This window comes from Oryctolagus cuniculus, chromosome 5, assembly GCF_964237555.1.
Source record: "Oryctolagus cuniculus chromosome 5, mOryCun1.1, whole genome shotgun sequence".
In the NCBI taxonomy this organism is placed as follows: Eukaryota; Metazoa; Chordata; class Mammalia; order Lagomorpha; family Leporidae; genus Oryctolagus; species Oryctolagus cuniculus.
Window position 1 is genome coordinate 51154081 of NC_091436.1, and position 26634 is coordinate 51180714.

The 26634-nt window shown below is 39.0% G+C and overlaps 1 protein-coding gene across 3 annotated transcripts in view; it reads left to right on the forward strand.

Moving 5' to 3' along the window:
- MAN1A1 (mannosidase alpha class 1A member 1) overlaps positions 1 to 26634 on the forward strand; it is a 218455-nt gene that overhangs the window by 186478 nt on the left and 5343 nt on the right. For all 3 annotated transcript variants that reach the window (XM_008263299.4, XM_008263300.4, NM_001195721.1), the window contains 3 exon segments: positions 5554 to 5669; positions 15619 to 15838; positions 16511 to 16683. In XM_008263299.4, coding sequence (XP_008261521.1) covers positions 5554 to 5669; positions 15619 to 15838; positions 16511 to 16683 — 509 coding nt within the window.

Consider the following 26634-nt stretch of genomic DNA (forward strand, 5'->3'; position numbering starts at 1 on the left):
TCTTTGGGTATGTACCCAGTAGTGGGATTGCTATATGACAATTCCGTTTCTAGTTTTTAAGAAATCGCCATACCGTTTGCCATAGTGGCTACACTAGTCAACATTCCAACCAGCAGTCCATAAGGTTCCCCCCTTTCACCACATCCTCATCAGCATTTGTTACTTGCTGTGTTTTTTATAATAGCCATTCTGACAGCTGTAAGGATACCTCATTGTGGTTTTCATTTGCATTTTCCTGATGGCAAGCGATATTGAGCATTTTTCACACATTTGTTGTCCACTTATATTTCTCTGTAGAACTGTCTTCACATCTTTTTTGCCTATTTCTTACCTGGATTGGTTGATTTTTTGTTTGTTTGTTTTTGACTCTTTGGGGTTGCTGATATATTCTGGATATTAATCCTTTGAGACTAAAAGTTTGAGAGCCGTTTGCACTTGAGGATAAAACAATTTGGATAGCTTTCTAAGTACAAGATGACTAGATACATGATAGGTGTCGGAGTACTGAGAACCACAGGTTTTGAAGTAGAGGAAAAGTCTCAAGGATTTACTGTCCTCTTACTGTGATTTGGGATTCAGGAGCCACTGAGAAGAGGAACAAAAGACGCCAGTTGTATTAGAACATCTGAACTGCTCCCACTCAGCCACCCGCAGGCTATGTTTTTGGCACTGTTTCCTGGTACAGAGTCCTTTATATTTGGATTGCTGGTGGGCCAATTTCCTGATGGAAAAACAAACAGGATTGATGAGTCCCATGTCGCTCTCTTCCTCCAGCCCCTATCCTGTGTTTCTGCCACAAGACAATTTTTTTTGTTTAATTATTTAACCAAGGCCCATTTGGCCACATTCAGGTGTTTGCTTGTGCTTTTTCCTTAGCCCTTGTGCCTCTCTTCTTCCTCCACCAAGGCCCTGCCTAATACCCATTTCTTCCAAAAGGTCTTCTTCTTTAGGGCTCTGACCAAAATTTGTCATCCACTCCTCTTCTGCATCTTCCTTCCTGCCCCGGCACATTCCTGTCATACTCCTTTGCCTGATTGTTCAGAGATATACCGTTGTCCTAGGGATCCAAAGCTTCTGAGGGTGGTAACCATGTCTTAGTAACATCTGTTCACCCAGAACGCAATGCACCTATTAAGTAGGTTTTTATTTACTTGACTTTTGTGAATCCTCATGTGCTCTGTATCCAATCTATATTTCTACCCCTGCTTTTTAATAATTGTTCTATTCATTCTCTTTTAATGTTTGCCTCTGATCCTCAGCTGTGGCTGAAAGACAGCATTCTGTCCTGACCATTAATAATATAATCAGATCTTGTAACCACTGAAGCTAGATGTGGGGTCCCATGTTTGCACATAGAACTGTTGTAACACTGCTTTATGCAAAACCATGTTGTGTCACTAGCATCATTGCAAGATGGCTTCAAGAAGAAAAATTCAGGCTGTAAAAAAAGTCAAGATCTTTTGCTGTTTATTCTCTGCCTCCACTGGCCCCCTACACCCCTAGCCCCTAGATTTTTTTTTTTTTTTTTTTTGGACAGACAGAGTGGACAGTGAGAGAGAGAGACAGAGAGAAAGGTCTTCCTTTTGCCGTTGGTTCACCCCCCCAATGGCCGCTGCGGCCGGCGCACCTTGCTGATCCGAAACCAGGATCCAGGTGTTTCTCCTGGTCTCGCTTGCAGGTGCAGGGCCCAAGGACTTGGGCCATCCTCCACTGCACTCCCAGGACAGAGCAGAGAGCTGGCCTGGAAGAGGGGCAACCAGGACAGAATCCGGCACCCTGACCAGGACTAGAACCTGGGGTGTCGGCGCCACAGGCGGAAGATTAGCCTATTGAGCCATGGCACCAGCCCACCCCTAGATCTTAAGAATCTTTTTATGGCTGGGGCCAGAGCTATGGCGTAACAGGTAAACCCACTTCCTGCATTGCAGGCATCCCATATGGGTGCTGGTTTGAGTCCCGGCTGCTCTACTTCCAGTCCAGTTTCCTGCTAATGTGCCTGGGAAAGCAGTAGAAGATGGCCCAAGTCCTTGGGCCCCTGCACCCACATGGGAGACCTGGAAGAAGCTCCAGGTTCCTGGCTTCAGATCAGTGCAGCTCCATCCATTGCATCAATTTGGGGAGTGAACCAGCAGATGGAAGACCAACCACTCTCTGCCTCTGCCTCTGCCTCTCTGTAGCTCTGCCTTTCAAATAAATAAATAAATCTTAAAAAAAAAAAAAAAGAATCCTTTATGGGGTCTATCCCTATTAGGAAGAAAACAACAAATTATCCCTTTAGAGATGAGATAATATTTGACTAGCACCAGTGCACCTTTAGAGCAATTGGACAGAAAAATACCACGTATGTTCTTTGTAAAAGTAGGTAGTCCTTTCCTTTTTCTTACAATCAGGTATGTTCTCTCTCTTAGGCACTGAGAGGTTTACACAAGACTCTGTTGTCTACAATCATCCAGTCCTGGGGGAAGCTTAGTGAGTAAGAGATTAAATTATCAAAAAGACATGTTTGTCTTTTGGGTTCCTGTATTTTAATATTTCCAAATGTGAAATTTTATAGGCAGGAAATTTGAAAAATAGAAAACTAGCACTTAACACAATAAATAAATAAAGCTAAGATTTTATGATATAACCATTTTCTCTCCTTCAAGAATCCCCAAACGTCCCAACTTGCTTCTTCCTTCCATTACAGAATCATAACCCAAGGCAGAGGGGAACGCCAAGCTGCTTCTGGCTGTTAGTTTTCAATGCTCATTGCCTTAACTCTGAAGGACAGGTCTGGATCGTGGCCATCGCTCCCTGTAACTTCATTTAGTCCTTGTTATTTTGATAGTAACCGGACAGTGATCCACTTTACCATGCATCACTTGCATTTGTCTCCTACAATTATGTTTAGGACAATAGGGCTTATTATTGATGAGCTAGTACTTAGTCTATTTAGTCTGTAAATGTCGGTGGTTTCTCTTGTGATCTGTTTGGGAAACTGTAAAGGTCACTTCAACCCCTGCTATTTTGAGAATCAGACTTATGACTGTAAAAGCACATTTTTACATTAAAATCAAAACTATAAATCTGGACTTTGTGGAATAAGAAAATTGTGTAGTTAGGGACTTTCAAATAAATATATAAATCTTAAAAATATATATGGGCCTTCTAGCTCGAATAAATAGTCCTTTTTAAGGTTGACTTAGAACAGTTTTTCTTTGCTCATCAAGTGTTTGTTGAGTACTTTCCACATAAAAGACAGTTCCTAGGGGCTGATGTGGACTGAAAAACGCTAGGCATAGTCTCTTTCCTCTTGGATCATTATCTTGTGGAGTAGACAGAAACAAATTATGCCACATTATGAAATTGCAAATATGATAAACAGGTGGCACCAAAAAGCATGGTACAAGGGAACCTCACAGGGATGTCAGAGAAGGCTTCTTTGGGGAAGAATCATCTGATCCTAGAAATGAAGCGTTTGCAGTTCAGGCAGAGAGTACCAGGTCTTAGAAGCCCTGAGGTGGAACAGAGCCTGATATCTTTGGGGAACCAAAAGCAAGCATAGCAAGCAAGCTGAGAGCAACTGGAACAAGATGTGAAAATACAAAGAAAATCAGTATCTTCTTGCAGAACTTCCTGGGTCCCCAAAGACCCAACATTGAAGGATTTCAAGAAAGGGATGATCGGATTCACAAATCTAAAAGGTTGCTCTGACATGAATGTGGGGACAGATTACAGCGGCACTGCCATCAGAACCTTATGCAGTGATGGGAATTTCGTGCATTTTCCCCATCCGGTGTAGTAAGCAAGGCCACTATAGCTATTGAGCTTTCCTATAGCTAAGGAACTGAACTCTCCACCTAATTTTATTTCATGTAAACTGAAATAACACATTCTGTCAGAGCAAAAGCAGAAAAGCAGTTAACTGGCCATTGCAAACTCAGAGGCCGGAGACAGTGGAGGCTTGAGCCAGAACCAAACTGGTGAAGACAGAGGTGAGTGGATGGATTCAAGAGATAAATGGAACATGAAATCCATAGTGTTGGGGCTGGCGCTGGTGAGTAAAGCCACCACCTGCAGTTCCAGGATCCCATATGGACGCCGGTTCGAGTCCCGGCTGCTCCTCTTCAGATCCAGCTCCCTGCAATGGCCTGAGAAAGCAGTAGAGGATGGCCCAAGTCCTTGGGCCTCTGCACCCATGTGAGAGACCTGGAAAAAGCTCCAGGCTCCTGGCTCCTGATTGGCTTAGCTCCAGCCATTGTGACCATTTGTGAAGTGAACCAGCAGATGGAAGACCTCCCTCCCTCCCTCTCTCTCTCTCTGTCTCTCTCTTTGTTTCTCTCTCATTCTCTCGCACTCTCTCTGCTTCTGTAACTTTGCCTTTCAAATAAATAAATCTTTAAAAAAAAATCCATAGAATTTGGTGGTACCAGAAGAAAAAGTGAAGAATTGTGTACCTGATTTCTAACATGCTAGCATGTACAAATGAGAGGATAGAGACAACAGCAGAAGGCAGGGTTGATGAGGGAAAGATGAATTCAGTTTTTAACCTGTTCAATTTGAGGCTCCTTTCTAGGCACCAAATAGAGAAGAATTGTCTTAGTAGTTGTATAAATATTGTTTTCCTTTTGAATAATTAAGTCAACAAATAAAGATTTTATGTCTAAAAATAGATATGTTTGTTTCAATTTATGTAACTTAAAAGGGTATCTTATTAATGTTGAATTCATGTTTTTGTAAGCAAACATGCTTGAAAATTAAAAGTATTAATTCTAGCAGTAGGTTAAGAAAGCCACTTAGTGTGAACCATTTTCAACCTGTGTGGGTTGTAGAACAGATGGCACTTTATCAGTGTTGTCATGTCACTTAGCCTCTCTAAGCCTCAGTTTTCTCACTTTTAAAATGAGGCTCTAAGCCCTACAGTTTCAGGATTATTGGTCACATGTGTTTTGAGTCTGGCATTGTATTGGCAGTGGAGGTGGACTGTAGGAATGGAGTACTGGGAGGAGTAACTTCTGCTGCCCTAATTTCTTTCTTACTTATTACTCACCACTTCAGAGGTGTAACACCAGAAAAGCTGCTTCATCATCATTAGAGAGCAAGAATCTGAAGAGCTTCTTGTTTTATAGCCTATCACTGTTTTTTTGATATTTGCTAATACTCAGCTTTGATAGATTTACTAACCAAAACCAAAGAGAATAGAATTTGTATGTATATATGTGTGTGTATATATATATATATACATATTACATATGTATATGTATATATAGGAGCATTTTAATTTGTTATTTTTTACTAGAGAACCAGATTTCTAGTATTAGGGGTTAGTACATATCTTGTATCTTCATGTTTACAAAATTGCACTGATAATTGCTATTAGTCTATCACATTAGTTAATGTGCATCTGCTCATTTCAGAATATCTTTCCGAAAACAAGAGATTTGTTGGCACTTATATGTAACAACAAGTTGCAGTTGGCATAGAGGTTTGCATCCTAGATATTGATGCGGCTTTTGCCACATTATCTGCGTTAATGACTGATTTGCTCTAAACTTCATTTCTATCTCTTTTCAGATCATGTTTCAATTGGAGGACTTGGAGACAGCTTCTATGAGTATTTGCTGAAGGCGTGGCTAATGTCTGAAAAGACAGACCTAGAAGCTAAGAAGATGTATTTTGATGCAGTTCAGGTAACCCAATAGTTAGATCATCTTTGACAATTTTTGAGGAACAAAATTTTATAGCAGAATCAGATGCCTTTGTGATTGATAAGTATTTTATATGTTAACTCACATATATTATTTTAAAATTGTAACTTACAACTTACATATAAATCAAGCTTTAATGAGAATAATGGAATGTTACATGAGTGGGTTACAGAATATTTCTAGATAATGAGAGTTAAGTGACAGCATATTTTATAATGGTGGTAACACTTGATGTGTTTAGTCTGATACAGTAGTTAGACATTTTTTACATGGTTCCAGCCTCAGTTAAGAATTAGTTGTCTGTTACTTTCTGTCTTTCTGGTAATAGCCATTTTACCATGGATGAGGTAATATTCCATGATGGTTTTCATTTACATTTCCCTGAGGTCTAGTGATATTATTTTTTCATATATTTATTGGCTATTTGTATTTCTTCATTTGAAAACTGCTATTCAGTCCTTTGTTTATTCTTAACTGAATTGGTTATTTTCTTGTTGATCTTTTTGACTTTTTGATATATTCTGGATAGTAATCCTTTGTTGGATAGTAGCTTGCAAATGAATGGTAAAGCAAATGTACATGCATAGTCAAATCTTATTTGGCTGTGAGAAAAGTGAAGTCTTGATATTAATAGCAAAATTGATGGACCTGGAGGACACCATGTTAGGAGAAACAAGCCAGTAAGCCAGAATGCAGAAAGACAAATACCACATGTTCTTCATCATATTTGGGAGCTAAAAAAAAAAAAAAGGCACAATCTGTACCTAAAGCAAAGTAGTAATTACTAGATGCTGGGAAGGGTTGGGATAGAGGGAATTTGGATAAAGAGTCAGACTGAAGGAGTAATACACACACACACACAATGAGCAAATACAAGCAAGGGACTCCAAACTTCCACAAGTGTCACACTGCAACCCATAAATATGTACAATTATTGTCAATGAAAATATTTTTTAAAACATCACTTAACTGAAAAAGTTGTATTCTTCTTTCATGAATATGAGTTCCCTTATTATAGCCACAATTAAATTATTGGGGATGAATACTAAATTTGTATTCTGAAATTGATTAGTAGAAAAACAGTCAGTTCCAATGGCTACCTCCATTTGAAATAAACTTGTCCCCAAAGATACATGGATGGTTCTCTAAGGAAATCCACATAGAGACATCTGGACAAACTAATATTTAAGGGAAGATCATTAATAGTTTTCAAAGATTTTTAACCATGGAGGAGGAATGAAAAGAAACAAATATGTACTGAATTGCCTACTGTGTGCTAAGAAGTAAGTTAGGTAGAAGCTTTAAATGAAGTAGTGAGTTTTTTTTTCCTTACGGTATCTTAGGTACTATTCATCCAATTTTACAGATAATGTTGCTAAATTATAGAGAAGTTAAGTGTGGAGCCACAACTATACAAAATTTTTTTTTTTTTTTGACAGGCAGAGTGGACAGTGAGAGAGAGAGACAGAGAAAAAGGTCTTCCTTTGCCGTTGGTTCACCCTCCAATGGCCGCCGCGGCCGGCGCACTGCGGCCGGCGCACCGCGCTGATCCGATGGCAGGAGCCAGGAGCCAGGTGCTTTTCCTGGTCTCCCATGGGGTGCAGGGCCCAAGCACCTGGGCCATCCTCCACTGCACTCCCTGGCCACAGCAGAGGGCTGGCCTGGAAGAGGGGCAACCGGGACAGAATCCGGCACCCCGCCCGGGACTAGAACCCGGTGTGCCGGCGCCACTAGGCGGAGGATTAGCCTAGTGAGCCGCGGCGCCGGCCTCTATACAAAAACTTTTGTCAACACTTATCCTTTTTAACTCACCACTGTGGATTTATTTGTAATTAGGAAGTGTCATCCTATGTGTATGGGTTTGTTTACTGGCAGAAAATCAGGAAGGTTAGAAATTACTTAGTGGGGCCAGCGCTGTGACATAGCAGGTAAAGCTGCTGCCTGCAGTGCTGGCATCCCACGTAGGCCCGGTTCGTGTTCCAGCTGGTCCACTTCCAATTCAGCTCTCTACTATGGCCTGGGAAAGCAGTGGAAGATGGGCCCTTGTACCCATGTGGGAGACCCGGAAGAAGCTCCTGGCTCCTGGCTTCGGATCAGAACAACTCAGACCCTTGAGACCATTTGGGGAATTAACCAGCGGATGGAAGATCTCTCTCTGCCTCTGCCTGTCTGTAACTCTGCCTTTCAAATAAATTAATTAATTTTAAAAAAGACACTACTTCAGAAAATCTATAAAAGGTGACCACATAAAAGTAAACTAAAAATGCCTCCAGTTAAACCTCAATCAAAAATTAAAATGAAGTTAGAAAATTAAAGTCAAGAACATTTTATGTAAAAAAACTTGTACCCAATTTTTGAGGAACAAAATTTTATAGCAGAATCAGATGCTTTTGTGATTGATAAGTATTTTTTATGTTAACTCACGTATATTCTTTTAACATTGATTTTTTTAATTTTTTATTAAAATTTTTTAATTTATATAAATGAAACAAATTTCATGTATCTCATACATACAGTTTTTTTTTTATCTTTTATTTAATGAATATAAATTTCCAAAGTACGACTCATGGATTACAATGGCTTCCCCCCCCCATACCGTCCCTCCCACCCACAACCCTCCCCTTTCCCACTCCCTCTCCCCTTCCATTCACATCAAGATTCATTTTCGATTATCTTAATATACAGAAGATCAGCTTAGTATACCTTAAGTAAGGATTTCAACAGTTTGCTCCTACACAGAAACATAAAGTGAAAAATAATAGATGATTTTTTTTAAATGATGATGAAATCAGAGCAGACCTATTGTCATGTTTAATCCCAGTGAGAGTCAAGTTGGGAATTGATAATTTCTTTTTTTTTTTTTTTTTTTTTACAGAAGATCAGTTTAGTGTACATTATGTAAAGATTTCAATCGTTTGCACCCCCATAGAAACACAAAGTGAAATATACTGTTTGAGTACTCGTTATAGCATTAAGCCTCAACGTACAGCACATTAAGGACAGAGATCCTACATGAGGAGTAAGTGCACTGTGACTCCTGTTGTTGACTTTACAAATTGACACTCCTGTTTATGGCATCAGTAATCTCCCTATGCACCAGTCATGAGTTTCCAAGGCTATGGAAGCCCTCTGAGTTCTCCGACTCTTATCTTGTTTAGACATGGTCATAGTCAAAGTGGAGGTTCTCTCCTCCCTTCAGAGAAAGGCACCTCCCTCTTTGAAGACCTGTTCTTTCCACTGGGATCTCACTCACAGAGATCTTTTGCCAGAGTGTCTTGGCTTTCCATGCCTGAAATACTCTCATGGGCTTTTCAGCCAGATCCGAGTGCCTTTAGGGCTGATTCTGAGGCCAGAGTGCTATTTAGGACATCCGCCATTCTATGAGTCTGCTGAGTATCTCACTTCCCATGTTGGATCACTCTCCCCTTTATTTATTCTATCAGTTAGTGTTAGCAGGTACTAGACTTGTTTATGTGCTCCCTTTGACTCTTAGTCCTTTCATTATGATCAATTGTGAACTGAAATTGATCACTTGGAATAGTGAGATGGCATTGGTACATGCCACCTTGATGGGATTGAACTGGAATCCCCTGGTATGTTTCCAACTCTACCAATTGGGGCAAGTCAGCCCGAGCATGCCCCAAATTATACATCTCTTCCCTCTCTTATTCCCACTCTTATGTTTAACAGGGATCACATTTCAGTTAATTTTCAACACTTAAGAATAACTGTGTGATAATTACAGAATTAAACCAGTCATATTAAGTAGAACAGACAAAAAAAAAAATACTATGAGGGATTATGTATTAAGTTGTCCATTAACAGTCAGGGCTATGCTGATCAAGTCACCATTTCTCATAGTGTCCATTTCACTTCAGGAGGTTTCCTTTTTGGTGTTCAGTCAGTTGTCACCAATCAGGGAGAACATATGGTATTTGTCCCTTTGGGACTGGCTTACTTCGCTCAGCATGATGCATACATACAGTTTTAAGCACTTAATGACACTTCCCACCCCATTCTCCCTCCCTCCCTCCTTCCCTTCCACCCTTCTATTTCCTTTCTTATTTTTCTTTTAACTTTTGCAATAATATACATTTTTTTCTTTGAGAACAAGTTTTATCATTAATTGAAGAAGTACCTAAGGAGACAAGCAATGGAGTTGGGCACTTAGGTTTATCTAAAATTTATGAAACATAGGAATATCCTCTACTTAATACACTAAAACAAAGTATATCTTTGAGAACAGGTTTTACTATTAACTCTCATAATACAAGTCTTTGAGGATAGAGATACACAGTGGTGCACAGTGACTCCTGTTGTTAATTTATAAATTACCACTCTTTTGTATGATGTCAGTGATCACCCAAGGCTCTTTCATGAGCTGCCTAGGCTATGGAAGTCTTTTGAATCCAAAAACTCCTTCAGTATTTAGACTAGGCCATAAGCAAAGTAGTTCTCTCCTCCTTTCAGAGAAAAAGTACATCCTTCTTTGAAGACCACTTCATTCTACTAGGGTCTCACCCACACAGGTCCTTTATGTAGGACACATTTTGCCACAGTGTCTTGGCTGTCCATGCTGAAATGCACTTGTTGGCTTTTCAGCCAGACTATAATACCTTAAGGTCTGATTCTGAGGTCAGAGTGCTACTTAAGTTATTGTCTTTCTATGAGTCTTCTGTGGACTGCTTCCCATGTTGGAGCACTCACGCCTTTTTAATTCTATTATTATTACCAAACACTTAATGCTATTTGTTTATGATCGCTTTGATGCTTAATCCTATCCCTATGATCACTTTAACACTTAAAATACCTTTTTCCCATACTTGTGAGGGTTTGGTTTCCCATAGCAAGTTTTTAAACTGTCACCTTAGAAGTAAGTCTGTAGGAATGTATGCAGAACCATACAGTTTTACAGTTACGAGCTTCATACATTTCATAATTACAAGTTTTGGAACATGGTGATTTTTCCCACCATGCCCACCCTCCCATCCACACTCTCACCTCTTTTCCTCCTCTCTCTCTTATTCACACTCTTATTTTTTACTAAGATCTATTTTCAGTTAACTTTATACACATGTGATTAACTCTATGTTAAGTAAAATGTTCAACAAATAGAATGGGGGGGGGGGGGACAGAGAAAAAAACTGTTCCCCAACAGTCAAGACAAGGGCTGTTCAAAGTCATTGCTCTCAACATGTCAATTTCACTTCTACACATTGCCTTTTAGGTGCTCTATTAGTTATCAGAGGTCACAGAGAACATATGGTATTTTTCCCTTTGGGACTGCCTTATTTCACTAAGTATAATGTTTTCCATTTTCATCCATTTTGTGACAAATGACTGAATTGTAGGTTTTTTGTTTGTTTTTCAAAATATTTATTTATTTTTTTGAAAGATAGTGTTACCGAGAGGCAGAGGCAGAGTGAGAAAAAAGTCTTCCATCTGGTGGTTCACTCCCCAGATGGTTACAATGGCCAGAGCTGCAATGATCTGAAGCTAGTAGCAAGGAGCTTCTTCCAGGTCTCCCACATTGGGCCATCTTCTACTGCTTTCCCAGACCATAGCAGGCCCATATGGGATGCCAGCACTTCAGGTAGCAGCTTTACCTGCTATGCCACAGTTCCAGCCTCCAGATTTGGGTTATTTTAATTCTGTGTAGTATTCCATGGTATACATACCCCATAATTTCTTTATCAAATCTTCAGTTGACAGGTAGTTAGATTGATTCCATGTCTTAGCTATTGTGAATAGAGCTGCCATGAACGTGGGCATAGAGATAATTCTTTGATATGCCAATTTCATTTCCCTTGGGTAAATTCCCAGGAATGGGATGACTTGGTCATATGGTAGGTCTGTATAGGGTTTCTGAGGAATCTCCATATAGTCTTCCATATTGGCTTTACCAGTTTACATTCCTACCAAAAGTGGATTAGTGTACCTTTTTCTCCACATCCTCACCAACATTTGTTAGAACCAGGGTGAGGTGAAACCTCATGGTTTTGACTTTCATTTCCCTGACAGCTAGTGATCCTGAGCATTTTTTCATGTGTCGGTCATTTGGATTTCCTTTTTTGAAAAATGTCTGTTTAAGTTCTTTGCCCATTTCTTAACTGGGTTGTTTGTTTTGTTGTTGAATTTCTTGATCTCTTCATATATTCTGGTTATTAATCCTTTATCAGTTGCATAGTTTGCAAATAATTTTTCATTCTGTCAGTTGCCTCTTCACTTTTCCAAGTGTTTCTTTTGCAGTACTGAAGCTTCTCAATTTGATGTAATCCTTTTGTCAATTTTGGATTCGATTGCCTATGCCTCTGGGGTCTTTTCTAAGATCTCTGTGCCTATGCCAATGTCTTGCAAGGTTTCCCCAATGTTCTCTAATAATTTGATGGTATCAGATCATAGATTTAGGTCTTTGATGTATTTTGAATGAATTTATGTGTAAGGTGTAAGGTAGGGGTCTTGCTTCATAGTTCTGCATGTGGAAATCCAGTTTTCCCAGCACCATTTGTTGAAGAGACTGTCCTTGCTTCAGGGATTGCTTTTAGCTCCTTTGTCAAAGATAAGTTGACTGTAGATGATTGGGTTGATTTCTGGCATTTCCATTCTGTTCCATTGGTCTATCTGTTTTTGTACCAGTACCAGGTTGTTTTGATTATAACTTCCCTGCAGTTGTCTTGAAATCTGGTATTATAATGCCTCCAGCTTTGTTTTTGTTGTATAAGATTGCTTTAGCTATTTGGGGTCTCCTGTTTAACATTGATTATTATTAAGGCTTCTCAAATAATGTGAAATTGTGGCTAAATCCTAAAAAAAAGTTGGCTGCCTTCTTAACTGCTTAGAATTTTTCTAATAAATAATATTTATTCATATGGAAATTATCAAAATTTATAAGCTATTTTTAGATGACATAGCCATTGTTCTAAAATTGGTGTATGAAACAGGAGGTCTCAATGTTTTTGACATATGATGATTTATTGATTTAAATGTAAATGCAGCTTCCTTTGCTTGGGTTAACTATATCAAATATTACCTTGATTATTCCCCCAAGATCAACTGGGAACTTCACCTATCACAGCACATACAACTCAACAATTTCACATATGAGAACCAGAAGTGCCTTGGTTAGAACATTGACCTTTGTTTGGCATAGCCTTTGTTAAGGCACATGATAAACATCAGAAGCAGTCCATGATGTAGTCCATGTGGTCTCTTCCAGGCTTATTTTACTCATTTCCATGAAGCTTCAGGTTTTAGCCTAAGGAGTTCTTCCCGATGTATTATGGGTTTCCTGTAAGTTATCTTCTAGTTACCATTCTGGCAGACATTTTAATCATTCTCATCTTATAGTGACCCTCTAAGGTCTTAATGTTTCAAAAATGACAGCTTTAAAATATTCTTTGAAGTATTTCCCCCTAGTTTTAGACTATAACCACACAACTGTTAGTGATTGTATTTAGAGAAATCATTGACAGGAACATCCATTAAGAACAAATGAAGTCCAAGTGTTCCCTGTTTCTCTTAATAAGAAAAACATTTTCCATCCATTGCGTATTTTCAACTGAGGAAACAAAGCTAAAACAACTAAACTGATTTTGAGAGGTAACTGTCTCCTATAGCAAAGTTCTTTCAGTTGTCCTTTAAGACGTCTTCATCAGAGACATAGGCCTTCTTATATCCGTGGTCTGGGTGGTTGAACTACTGAACATGAGGGTATACGTTTTTAGCTTCTGTGGATCTGGGATACCATTTATTCACAGAGTGGCATATTTTCTTTGGTTGCTTTAATAGCAAACCATTTTGAGTTTTCAGTTGCCTATTATGGCCCTGTGTAGACTATACTGAGAATCCACAACAATGAATGATAGCTGGGCAGGTGATATATCAGGCACTTAAGATTCTACAGTTCTTCATCAAATTGACTTTCTTTTCAGATACAGAAGGATGAAATCACAAAATATACAGTATTCTTTCTTCCTAATCAATTCTTTTTGGCCTTGACATACCCAAAAAAAAAATTAGAGCAAATAAGGACTATTTTTCCTTCTTTGTATTTATTTATATTTTTCTATTGCCAAACAAAATCAAATTTTTATTGCCATCCAGATACAAAATTTATTTGAAGGCACTGAAACTTCATTGTAGCTTGAGAGGTAATAAATTGGTCAGAATCATGCTAAAAATAACCTAGTACTTTAGTCAAGATCCGTAACAGGGTAATAATGTTTTTCTAATCCATGCTCAAAAGCTATTACTCTTGCCTTGTAGAAAGAATAATTTCTTGGGTGATGAAAAAGTATCTGCTTGAAGTAATTTACTGTAATTTGTGTTATAAGAAGTGTAAATAGCTAAGATGTTCAGTTGCATTAAATAAGAATGAAATATTAATGTAATAACTAAACCATCAATAAAATTAGCCTAACCACAGTTAATGAGCACAGTACTATGTTAATTTCTACCATCTTGTTTTACTTTTTTTGTTTACTTCTAATAAAAACAAAGGTTTTATCTGCCTGTGTATTTTATCTGCCTGTGTATTTCATTCATTCTTCCCTAGCATAAATTTTTTCCTATGTTTGCCATTCTCAAATGTATTCCCCACCCCACCCCCCAAGTCCCTCTTTTTTGATAGTAGCATAGAGGTATAGACAGAGTCATAGCCATTTTCCTCCTGTAAAGTGTATGAGGTGAGGGTAGAAGGCATTTTCTGCGAAACTAATGGGAAATTAGTAATTTGGAACACACTTCATTTTTGCTTTGTAAAATATAAAGCTGGGTGGACATTTGGTGCAGCAGTTAAGACGTCACCTGGGACACGCGCATTCCATATCAGGCTGCCTGTGTTTCAGTCCTGATTCTAATTTCAATACCAGCTTCCTGCTAATGTGCAGTCTGAGAGGCAGAAGATGATGGCTTGAGTACTTGGGTCCTTGCCACCAAGTGAGAGACCAGGTGGAGACGAGGTGGAGACCAGGTGGAGTTACTGCTCCTTTGGCCTGGTCCAGCGCTGATTGTTGTGAGCATCTGGGCAATGAGCAAGCAGATGGAAGATCTTTTTCTTTCCTTTTCTTTGTGTCACTCTACCTTTCAAATAAATAAATAAATTATAAGCTTTAAAAAGGTAATAAATAAAATGTAAAGCTTCTTTATCTACTTTAAGAGTATCAGCAGTCCTGCACAGAAGTCAAAGATGCTATATAAATCATTTTTGCAAACATTGTTATTTCTTCAGTAAAGTTAAATATCTTTCTTCTTTTTTAAAAAAAAATTTATTCAGTGTATACTAATATGCATTTTAATAGAATGGTTAGGGAGGAACTTGATGTATGTGTTCCCACACTGGAAATGTAAATTATGATGCTAAATAATCATCAAATGACAATTACAATTCTAACTACTTTGGGGATATAGTCATCAAATTACCCACAGAGTTCACAGACAGGAAGTAGTTTGCCTCTCTGCAATTCTTTTTTGCCATGTCTCCAAGTCTAAGGGAATGAAAGAAAGAGTAATGCCACCAGCCTGGAGCATATATGCAGATAAGCTCTGTTCTCCATCCATAATAGGGCCTGGATCTTGTTCTTGTTTTCTGTTTCTACAAATGAAAAAATGAACATACACTATCACCACTATATCAGTGAGTGGCCTGCCTTTGAGAAAGGGTTGGTTTTTTGGGTATGAGGACTATGTGTGTTGGGTCATGGAGCCAGGCAGATCCAACTGGGCTGGCCTAACAATGTGAATTATAACTAAGCAATTTAATAAGGCATGGATGAGAGAAAGTATACAGAAGGCAGTAACATAAAACTTCAGGTTGAATTGGATTTGTACCACCTAATTCAAATTGTAAGTCATGATATTTTTTCTTTTAATGTTAGTGATATTTTAAGTATGAGCTAGAGTTTCCAAAATGTTAAAAATGTATTCTTTTTAGGCCATTGAGACTCACTTGATCCGCAAGTCTAGCGGGGGACTCACTTACATCGCAGAGTGGAAAGGGGGCCTGCTAGAACACAAGATGGGCCACCTGACCTGCTTTGCTGGAGGCATGTTTGCACTTGGGGCAGATGGAGCCCCTGAAGGTCGGGCTCAACACTATCTTGAACTCGGGGCTGAAATTGCCCGTACCTGTCATGAATCTTATAATCGCACATGTGAGTATATTCTTCATTTACAAACAATTTTCACATGCTTTGTTTTCATTAAATAAGAAACTTTGTCATTGCTGCCATCCAAAGAGTGTCCACTGTGCCTGATGAAACTTGATCAGGTGGACATCGTAAAAGGATCAATATTTTTAAAGCACTACTTTTCTACCTAAAAATTTATACCCTTAGTTTGTCAAGAAACAAAAATCCAGTTAATAGAGGGTTTGACTAGGCTAATATACTGAGCCCAGTTCTAGCTAAATAACACCGGTCCCTGTCCCAGTTCAAAAATAAGCATAGTGTTTTATAAAACATTATTAATCCTTCCTATATTTCCATGTCCCTTTTTATAAAATGGGAGTCTGAAGCACAGTTATGTAACTGGCCTTTGGGCCATGAGAATTCTCAACCACTTACAGCTAACTAACAGCTAAATGTCCCATGGTGCATTGTGACTACTTGCTGTGTGCTCAGTGAATGGGGCTTATGTGGAAAAAAAAATATTGTTACCACAGAAATTAAAAGTGTACTGAATATTGCCTGTTATATTACTATTAGTTAAAATTATTCTTTTGGTGTCACTCCTGAGTGTTAAGTACTTTCTAGTTTCATGTAAGTTATAGGCTGTAGGTGTTGTCCAGGACGATAACCCTTGTTCACCCACTGTGTGTTCTGTAGTTATGAAACTCGGACCAGAAGCTTTCAGATTTGATGGTGGTGTTGAAGCCATTGCTACAAGGCAAAATGAAAAATACTACATCTTACGACCAGAAGTTGTTGAGACTTACATGTATATGTGGCGACTGACTCACGATCCAAAGTACAGGAAATGGGCCTGGGAAGCCGTAGAGGTGATATTTTCATTTACATATTTTCTTACGAATAACTGTCTTGGTAAAACCTGATCAGTGATACCTATAAATCTGGTATATCAACCTGTCTATAATTAGTAAAGCTTTAATCAGAGTGTTTCCTTTTCAGGACTGAGTATTTTCAGTTAGGTCATTCTGTATCCCTGGTTTGACTTTGTTGTGTGTAGCAATTATATTTTTATATATATATATATATATATATATATATACACACACTGATAAACTTGAATATTAAAGAAGCTATCCAGAAAGCATATTATAAAATTAAATTCCCATCACTATGGAAACAGTAATCACTTAATTCTACAAAGGATTGTGGACAACTTTGAAACATTGAACCCTATCTATAGTCTGTTTCAAGAAAACACTACAGGGGCCTGGCATTGTGGCATAGCTGGGAAAGCCACTTCCTGCAGCGCTGACATCCCATATGCCACTTGTGACACTGGCATCCCATATGGGCAGCCACCTGGGCAGTGTGAACCAATGGATGGAAGCTCGCTCGCTCTCTCTCACTCTCTTTCTCCCTGAAGCTTTTTTACAAGTGAATGTATTATATTAGTCTTTGGGCTTGGAAATGTTAGTATATACTTAAATGAGCTACTTGCATCTAACTTTTAGAAAGAACTTACGGAAAAGTTACTTTGCAGAAGGACTTCCTTCGCTAGCAGCCTTCTCTGAGTATCTGTAAGCATTCCATCTGTCCAATATGCTGTGTAAAGTGTCTTTCACCTCCTGGGTGTCTCCTTACTGATTGTGGTGAATCATCTTCCTAAGCTAATCTGCTGAGCATTTTGTGTGCTGGATGCTAGAGGCACTGCCCTCCTAGATATGCATTGCACGATCTCTAATTTTAAGGGCTATTATTCTGAAATTATAGTGGGATGGAATTCAGGGAGTAAGAGTAAGCAAATGCTTTAATTATACCCTCATCCTCTAGCACTTTTTGTTAGAAAGTTAACTATATTTAAAAACTATCTATTAGGAATCTCTTCTTTCAAGAAATCTTAAATGAATATTGCCTTTGTATAAAATTTAATATCTTAGGAAGCCTCTGGTGAATTTCTTATTTCCCTCTTCATTTAGTGTATTACCACTAATCATCAGTCATTTTCAGTAATAGCATTCCAAGTAAAACATGCAAAGTTTTCTAATTATGTTTAATCAGTAGTCATTTCAATTCCTTTTAACTTCTGGGGTTTTTTTCCTCTGGAAAAAATGTTTTTAAATTGTGGTTCATCTAAGCTTTGGTGATACTTAATTATTTTGGTCTTGAGCTTAACTTGAAAATATCAGAAATAATGTATTTTATCAAGCCTAAAACACTATAATTTGTAAGAGGCATCATTGTTTGATACACCAGTAATAAAGAACAGTGCTGCCAGTTAAAATAGGATGCACTAATTTTATAGATGTTAAAATGTAAAAAAATTGTAATGAAAGAGAAGACATAAAAAAAACAGGAAGTAAATATTGCTAGGTGGGCAGGGAGTTTTGGCTTTTCTTCATGGGGATGGTTTGTGGGTTAATAAATTTGGGCCAGCAGCGGCTCAATAAGGCTAATCCTCCGCCTGCGGTGCAGGCACACTGGGTTCTAGTCCTGGTTGGGGTGCCGGATTCTGTCCCCGTTGCCCCTCTTCCAGGCCAGCTCTCTGCTGTGGCCCGGGAAGGCAGTGGAGGATGGCCCAAGTCCTTGGGCCCTGCACCCCATGGGAGACCAGGAGAAGTACCTGGCTCCTGCCTTCGGATCACTGCGGTGCGCCGGCCGCAGCGCACCGGCCGCAGTGCACCGGCCGCGGCATCCATTGGAGGGTGAACCAACGGCAAAAGGAAGACCTTTCTCTCTGTCTCTTTCCCTCACTGTCCATTCTGCCTGTCAAAAAAAATAATAATAATAAAGTTGGTTTTATGTGCTGTGCTTTTTATCTTTGCCAACTTCAGCATAACACAAAATGTGAAATCACTCCTCGGTGTCACACCACCACCATCACCCTCCACTTTCCACCACTGGTACCCTCTGCCAGAACTTGAGTAGAGTGGTGGGCAGGGCACGCTGGTGGCACTGGCCTCTTTCTCAGCACTGAAATCATAGACATCGAAGGCATGGCAGCACTTGTGTTTGCCCGCTGCATCCCCTTGGTCCCCCATGTTTCGGCAGCAGCTCCATGGGGCAGCACCGTGCATGCATGCTAGCAACTCCCAGCTCAAGTACCCAGGGCTTCTCGGCTGCTCTGACTCAGACTTCGTCACGCCACTTGGCCCTGAGTGGTCACAGCTGCAAACATTGTCAGACGACAGGAGAACCTTTCCCCAAGAAGCTGGCTGTGGTGGGGGAGGATAACGGCCCCAAGGACAAGCTGCTACCAGTGAGATTTTGGAGTTGATGGCAGACTATCCATTTCTTCCTTCTTAAAGAAGGACTCTGTTCCGTGCTGCATGCTTCCTCGGTGGTGCCAGCAGAGGAGAGCCCTGTCACACACAGCTGGATTCTACTCGGTGTGCTTCCTGGGCTCTTCTCCAGGCCCTGTTTCGCTCTCACGCTTTCTTACTGCCTGCTGTCAACCCTCCCCGGCCCATAAACATCCTGAATCCAGCCCTGTCTCAGCTTTGTTTGTAAGGGAACCCAAACTACAACATGCAGACAGGCTCTTAAAAATCACGTCATCCTACCCTGTACTCAAAGACAAGACTCCCTATCTCTGCCAATAATTATTCCTCAGCAATTCGAGACTTCACAGCAAAAGCGAATGTGCCACCTAGTGAAACAGTTCTTCCCATTGTGTTAATGACTGACAATGTTAGAAAGGTATACCTCTTTCTGTTCCTATTTTTAAAACTTTGAGTTAGTTTTAATAGATTCAATATAGTTCATAGATACTATTCTTTCTTTCTTTCTTTCCTTCTTTCCTTCTTTCTTTCTTTCCATCTTTCCTTCTTTCCCCCCTAAGGAAACCTTTTATTCAAGGAATAGACTTCCATAGATACTATTTTAGAAGTATGATGATATTTCCTTCTGTCTCCTTCCCACCTCTCCCTCTCTTTCTTTCTCCGGTTTTTGAGATAACATATTATAAACTTAAATAACATTAGGAAGACTCAATGTATCACCAAATAAGAAGTTTAACAAGAAAAAAGCAAAAAGATCCTCATTTCATGGGAATATAGGCAATGACTATAAACAATAATTGAATAGAAAAATGACCATTTCACCCATATACAGTAAATTTTAAAGTAATCACAGATCATTAAAACTACTGATACATTCTTAACCATTGGTTTGACAAAGCTATAAAGCAAAGCTTACAAAACTGTATTTGCAGAAGTACTGATACACACACAGACATTTCTTTCTTGTTTGTTTTTTGATGTTTTTCTTTTCTTTCTTATTTTCAAGTTTTAGCTGACATTTGTAAGGGAGAACATGCAGCATGTGTCTTACTGTGTTCAGCTTATTTCACTGAACATGATGTCTTCCAATTGCATCCATTTTAAGGCAATTGGTAGAATTTCATTCTCTTTTCTAGCTGGATGATATTCCAGTGGGTATATGTACCACATTTTCTTTATTCATTTATCGCATGATGGACATATTGATTATGAATTTGGTTAATGTGAACAGTGCTGTTATAAATGTTGTGGTACAGGTTTCTCTTTCATACAATATATTCAAGTCTTGGGGGCGGGGGGAGACCCAGTGGTGGGATTGCTGGATCATATTGCAAGTCTACTACTGGTTTTTTAAGAAAACCCCACACTGTTTTCCACAGTGGCTGCACTAACTTGCATTCCCACCAACAGTGTATATGTGTTCCCCTTTCTCCACATCCTCTCCAGCATTTGTTAACTCCCTTTTGGATTCTGGCCATTCTGGTGGGAGCAAGGTGATATCTCATCGTGGTTTTGATTTCATTTCCCAGATGGCTAGTGATGTTGAGCATTTTTTCATTTATTTTTTGGCCAATTATATTTCTTCTTTCAAGAATCGTCTTGTGAACATTTGCCCATTTCTTAACTGGGGTGCACTTTGGTTGTTGCTGTTGAATTTTTTAAGTTGCTGGTAATTCTGGATGTTAATCCTTTGCCAGATAGCTAGCATACAAATATTTTTTCCCCTTTCTGTTGGCTGTCTCTTTATTCTGTTGACTATTTCCTTTGCTGTGCAGAAGCTCCTGGGTTTATAAAATCCCATTTGTTTACTTTTTCTTTTGTTGCCTGTGTTTGGAGGGTCATTTCCAAGATGTCGTCCCCTACACTAATGTCTTGGTGTGTTTCCCTTACGTTTTCTTTCAGCAACTTTATAGCCTCAGATATTACATCTAGGTCTTTGATCCATTTTCAGTTAATTTTTGTATGTAGTAAGAGGTATGAATCTAATTGCATTCTTCTAGATACATATAAATCCAGTTTTGCCAGCACCATTTGTTGAAGAGATTATCCTGACTCCACTGTATGGATGGTCTGAGCACTTTTGTAAAAATCGGTTGGCTATATGTACATGGATTAATTTCTGAGCTGTCTATTCTGTTTCACTGATCTATGTAGTTGTTTTTGTGTCACTGCCATGCTGTGTTAATTATTATAGCTTTGTAGTATGCTTTGAAGTAAGGTATTGCAGTGCCTCCAGTTTGATTTTTCTTCCTCAAGATTGCCTTGTCTATTCTGGATCTTTTGTGATTCCATCTGAATTTTATTTTTTTTTTAAATCCTAGCTCATTACTCTTTTTTTTAAAAAAAAGTTTTATTTATTTATTTGAAAGTCAGAGTTACACAGAGAGAGAAGGAGACACAGAGAGAGAGAGAGGGGTCTTCCATCCGCTGGTTCACTCCCCAGCTGGCCCCAACAGCTGGAGCTGTGCCAATCTGAAGCCAGGAGCCAGGAGCTTCTTCTGGGTCTCCCACGGGGATGAAGGGCCCCAAAGACTTGGGCCATCTTCTGCTTTCCCAGGCCATAGCAGAGAGCTGGATCGGAAATGGAGCAGCTGGGACTTGAACCAGTTCCCATATGGGATGCCAGCACTGCAGGCAGTGGCTTTACCCGCTACACCACAGCGCCAGCCCCTCCATATGAATTTTAGACTGTTTTTTTCTAATTCTCTAAAGAATGTCATTGGTGTTTTGATAGGGATTGCATTGAGTCTGTAGATTACTTTTGGTAGTATAGACATTTTAATGATATTGATTCTTCCAATCCACAAACAAGGAATAGCTTTACATTTGTTTGTGTCCTGGATGATTTCTTTCATCAATGTTTGATAATTTTCATTATAGATAGCTTTTACTATGGTTAAATTTATTCCTAAATATTTGATTTATTTTGTGGCTTTTGTGAATGGAATTTCTTTATTTCTCTTTCAGTGAGTTTATTATTAGTATATTAAAAAGCTACAGCTTTTGGTATGGTTATTTTTAGCTTACAACTTTTTTTTAATTGGTTGATTCTAACAGCTTATTGGCACGTGCAATGAAAAGATAAATATTTTGTTAAAATCCATGAGTTACCAGCAATCCATTAATCACAGTTATCCAAGCACTTGTGAATCCACCTAACAGAAACACCTGATGTTTCATTTCCATTTTCTCAATAATATCATGGAGAACTTCGTTATATTTCTGCCAATTAAACATCTGATAACTTACAGTATGAGCTTTATTAGAATATTAGTTATAGGTATATATATATAATACATTATCTTAGCTGGTCTACCACAGTAGAAGCTAAGCTTTTACCTAGGGATTGTTGCAGTGGGTGGGGAGGAGACGGCTGTTGGGGGCAGGGTGGAGGCATGGACATCCATAGACATTTTCATTTAGTTCCCTAAAACCAACTTTTCCACATAAACATCTTGACTCACAGAGAGTAACTCAACTTCCCCCTTCTCACTTCTGCCTCCCCAGGCTTGATTCCTGTTTTTACCTCCCTTTGATGTGTCCATGTAGCCTGGTGCTCTGTATTCTATCCTTGAGTTCAGACCCATCTCAAGCAGACAGCCTCAGTAGTATTTTCCTTTGGGTTCACTCCTGGAAATCACTGTGGGCCAGCCATGTAATCTGGGAGAGGGAACACTCCCCCGTTCTCACATTGCGGCTTTCTGACTTATGGTTTAACTCATCTATTTGCTCTTTTATTACATCCTGTTCCCAAGTACAATCGCTTAGGGTCAGATTTATCCTTTTATCATTTGTTTACAACTCTAGTCACGATAAACATTCTCATACCCTGTTCTCTGTTATAAACACATCTCGGTCACATATGGTCACTGATAATATAAGCATCTACACAAAATCAAGGTGTTCCATACACCTAGAGACTGAGTCCCAAGAGCACGTTGTAGTGAAATGGTGATCTGATCATGCTAAGCTGTACAGACACATAACTGCTTGAAGAGATACTGGTAGAAGCAAGACGTATTGCAAAGACCTAGGAAAAGCTACTTGTCCCTAACTTTACATTCCTAAAATCTTAAAATTTTGACTTTTGATGTGAAAGTATTTTAATTTTTGAAAGTTAAAAATGCCTCTTTGGGCATTTTGTCTTTTTACTTTTTTAAATTTACCAAAAGTCTCAAAAATTGAAAGTAGCTGGTCCTCTCTAAAGCTCTAGAAGCAGAAATTTAGCCTACCAGTTTAGCTCCCATTATCCCATATTTGAGCTTGTAGGATCAGTTCCTGACTCTGGCTCCTGATTCCAGCTTCCTGCCAGCACAGACCCTTGTGAAGGCTCAGGCACTGCCACCCACATGGGAGACTTGGATTGATTTCTTGCTCCTAGCATTGGCCCCAGCCCAACCTCAGTCGTTGTGGGTAGGCATTTGGGGAGTGAATCAGTGAATGGAGGATCTTCCTATCCAGAGAGATGATTGACTGATAAATGATTGAATGTTTGACAGAGATATATATCTTTCTCTCTGCCTGTCAAACTGATTACTAAAAAATTCACCTCTGAAAGGCCATTATCATTGAACCAAGCATTTCTTCATCTTGTTTTATTCTCACTACAAGCCCATGTTGAGAAGTGCATTGCCTGAATCAAGGAATCTCAGAGGCCACAGTTAGGATGCTTAGATCCAGCCCCCTCTCTAGGGCATTGTGCTCTTGACTACTCTAGCTTGTCCCAGGCAGACTGAGGGAGTAAAAGAATGAGTGAGATGGTCTGCAAAGACCAATGGGTGCTGTCTACTTCAAAGCAACTATTTTCCTGTAACCAGTGAAGGAGCCTGTAGATGTTTTCCTGGGCAGGAGGGACAACTATTTGTCATGCTTGGCCCTCTCATTCACCTGTCATCAAAGTAACTCAAAGGAATGAACAGCAAAGATTGTTGGGTTAAAATAATTTTAAGGGAGTATCTGGAAATGGAGTTTCATTATGTTCCATAGCAAGGATACCCATTTCTTCTCAATTTTTTTGCCTTTTTTATAGATGGTCTTTGGCCTTCATGTGCCTGTTATTGGCTTTTTATCTAACCTCTTATAAAAAATAAAATAAAAAGGAAGGAAAGAAAGAAAAGAACTAAAAGTTTCATTCTTGAGGCTTGTCCTGCATTTCCTTCATGGTCTGGAACTTAGAATTTAATCAAAGCATCTTTTATAAGTGGGTTGTTCCCTTTTCCTGGGGGCTTTTCAAAGGTACCAAATTACGAGGCATTTTCTTTACTCTCTTGCAGCCTGCTGGTCAGATTTTCTTTAACCTGGTAATTAAATGCTTCTCCTCATGGCCCCAAGCTCTCTCCCTTCTGCCTTCCAGCCTGGTGTGAAGATCAATATCTTCATTATTAGCGTCTGCAAGTAGAAGCTGAGCTCCCAGGCAGAGTCCCTGATCTTGAGAAGCCGTGGCTGAAACTTTCTCTCTCTCTCTCTTATAAGTTCTACACTATATAAATTCCTATGTTCCTCATTTTTTTTTTATTTATTTGGGAGGCAGAATTACAGATAGAGAGGGAGAGACAGAGAGAAAGGTCTTCCTTCCACTGGTTCACTCCCCAAATGGCTGCAGTGGTCACAGCTGGGCTGATCCAAAGCCAGGAGCCACAAGCTTCTTCCGGGTCTCTCCCATGCTGGTGCAGGGGCCCAAGGACTTGGGCCATCTTCTACTGCTTTCCCAGGCCATGGCAGAGAGCTGGATCAGAAGTGGACCAGCCGGGATATGAACTGGCACCTATATGGGATGCCGGCACTCAGGCGGCAACCTAGCCTACTCTGCCACAGCACTGGCCCCTCAAACCCTTTTCTAGCCAGTGGACATTTTTCTCACTGTGGCAAAACCTGTGCTTTCCAGAAAAAAGAATGGTGTATACTTAATGTATGTAGAAAAAAAGAAAAGTATGAGTCATGAAAGAAAACTGAAAAATAAATTTAAAATGGCATAGAAAACTTTACTTTGTTTATACTTTATTTATTTTATTACAAGTATTAATATTTTAGTCTTAAATTTAGTTATTTTTGTACACGATTTTGAATTAAAACCACATTTCAGATAACAATTTTTTTGCAATGGTAATTTTTGGCCATTGTATTAGTAGCATTAATAAATGTGGTAAGCAAAAAAATAACTTGCCTAAAGATAAAAATGCCTGATAATGAACAAAGCAACCAATATAATCTCAAAAGACAAACAGCACATAAAAATCAACTGAAAATGGATTAAAGACTGAACCATAAGATCTGAAACCATGAAACTCCTAGAAGAACACACTGGGAACAAAGCTTCTTCTTGACATTGATCTTGGCAATGATTTTTGGGTTTAACTCCAAAAGCACAAGTAACAAAAGCAAAAATAAATACATGGCACCACATCAGTCTGAAAAGTTTCTGCACAGCAAAGGGGATAAGCAACTCGATGAAAAGGCAGCCCACAGAAAGGGAGAAAAATTTTATAAGTCATATCTGATAGAAGATTAATATCTAAAATGTATACAGAATTCACACAATCAATAGCAAAAAAAAAAAGGACCTGAATGGACATTTTCCATAGAGGATATGCACTTGGCCAACAGGCATAGGAAAAGATGCTCAGCATCACAGATCATCAGAGACATGCAAATCAGAACCACACACGTGGTAGACGGTTGTTACCAAAAAGTCAAAGATAACCAGTGTTAAAAAAGATGTGGAAAAAAGGGAACCTTTCAACACTATTGTTGGTGATACAAATTAATATAGCCATTAAGGAAAACAGTGTAGAGGTTCCTACAGAAATTAGAAACAGGACTACCATAGGTATACAGTTGAGAATCTCTTATCCAAAATGCTTGAGAATAGACTTGTTTCCAGTTTCTCAAATTTTGAAATATTTATGTAGACTTTGTTTGTGAACTAGCCCTAATACAAATCTCTAAGGTCAGAAAGACTCCATATTCTGATGCATTTAGAGCACCAATATGATCTCCAGGCAGTACATCCAAAGGAAATGAAATCAGAATATCAAAAAAGTTGGCACACACACTCCCGTGTTCATTGCTTGACACAATAGCTAACATATGGAAACAACCTATGCGTTCATGAACAGATGACTAGATCAAGAAAATGTGTGTTTTATATATGTATATACATATATGTATTACATCATGTCTAATATATACACAGATGAATATTATTCAGCCTTAAAAAAGAATGAATGCCTGCCATTTGTGACAATATGAATGAACTTGGAGGAGATTATATTAAATGAAACAAGCTTGATGTAGAAAGACAAAAGTTCTATATTATCATACAGAATCCAAAAAAAAAGTAATGTAGAACTCATAGAGTACAATGTCAATTACCAGAAATTGAAGGATGAGGTAGAAGCTGATTGGTCACAAAGTACAAATTTTCAGTTGTACCTTAGAAGAGCAAATTCTGGAAACCTAACATACTATGGTGACTATAGTTAGTAACAGTGTCAGAGTAGATCTTAGTTGTTCTCCCCACAAGAAAAGGTAACTATGAGATAC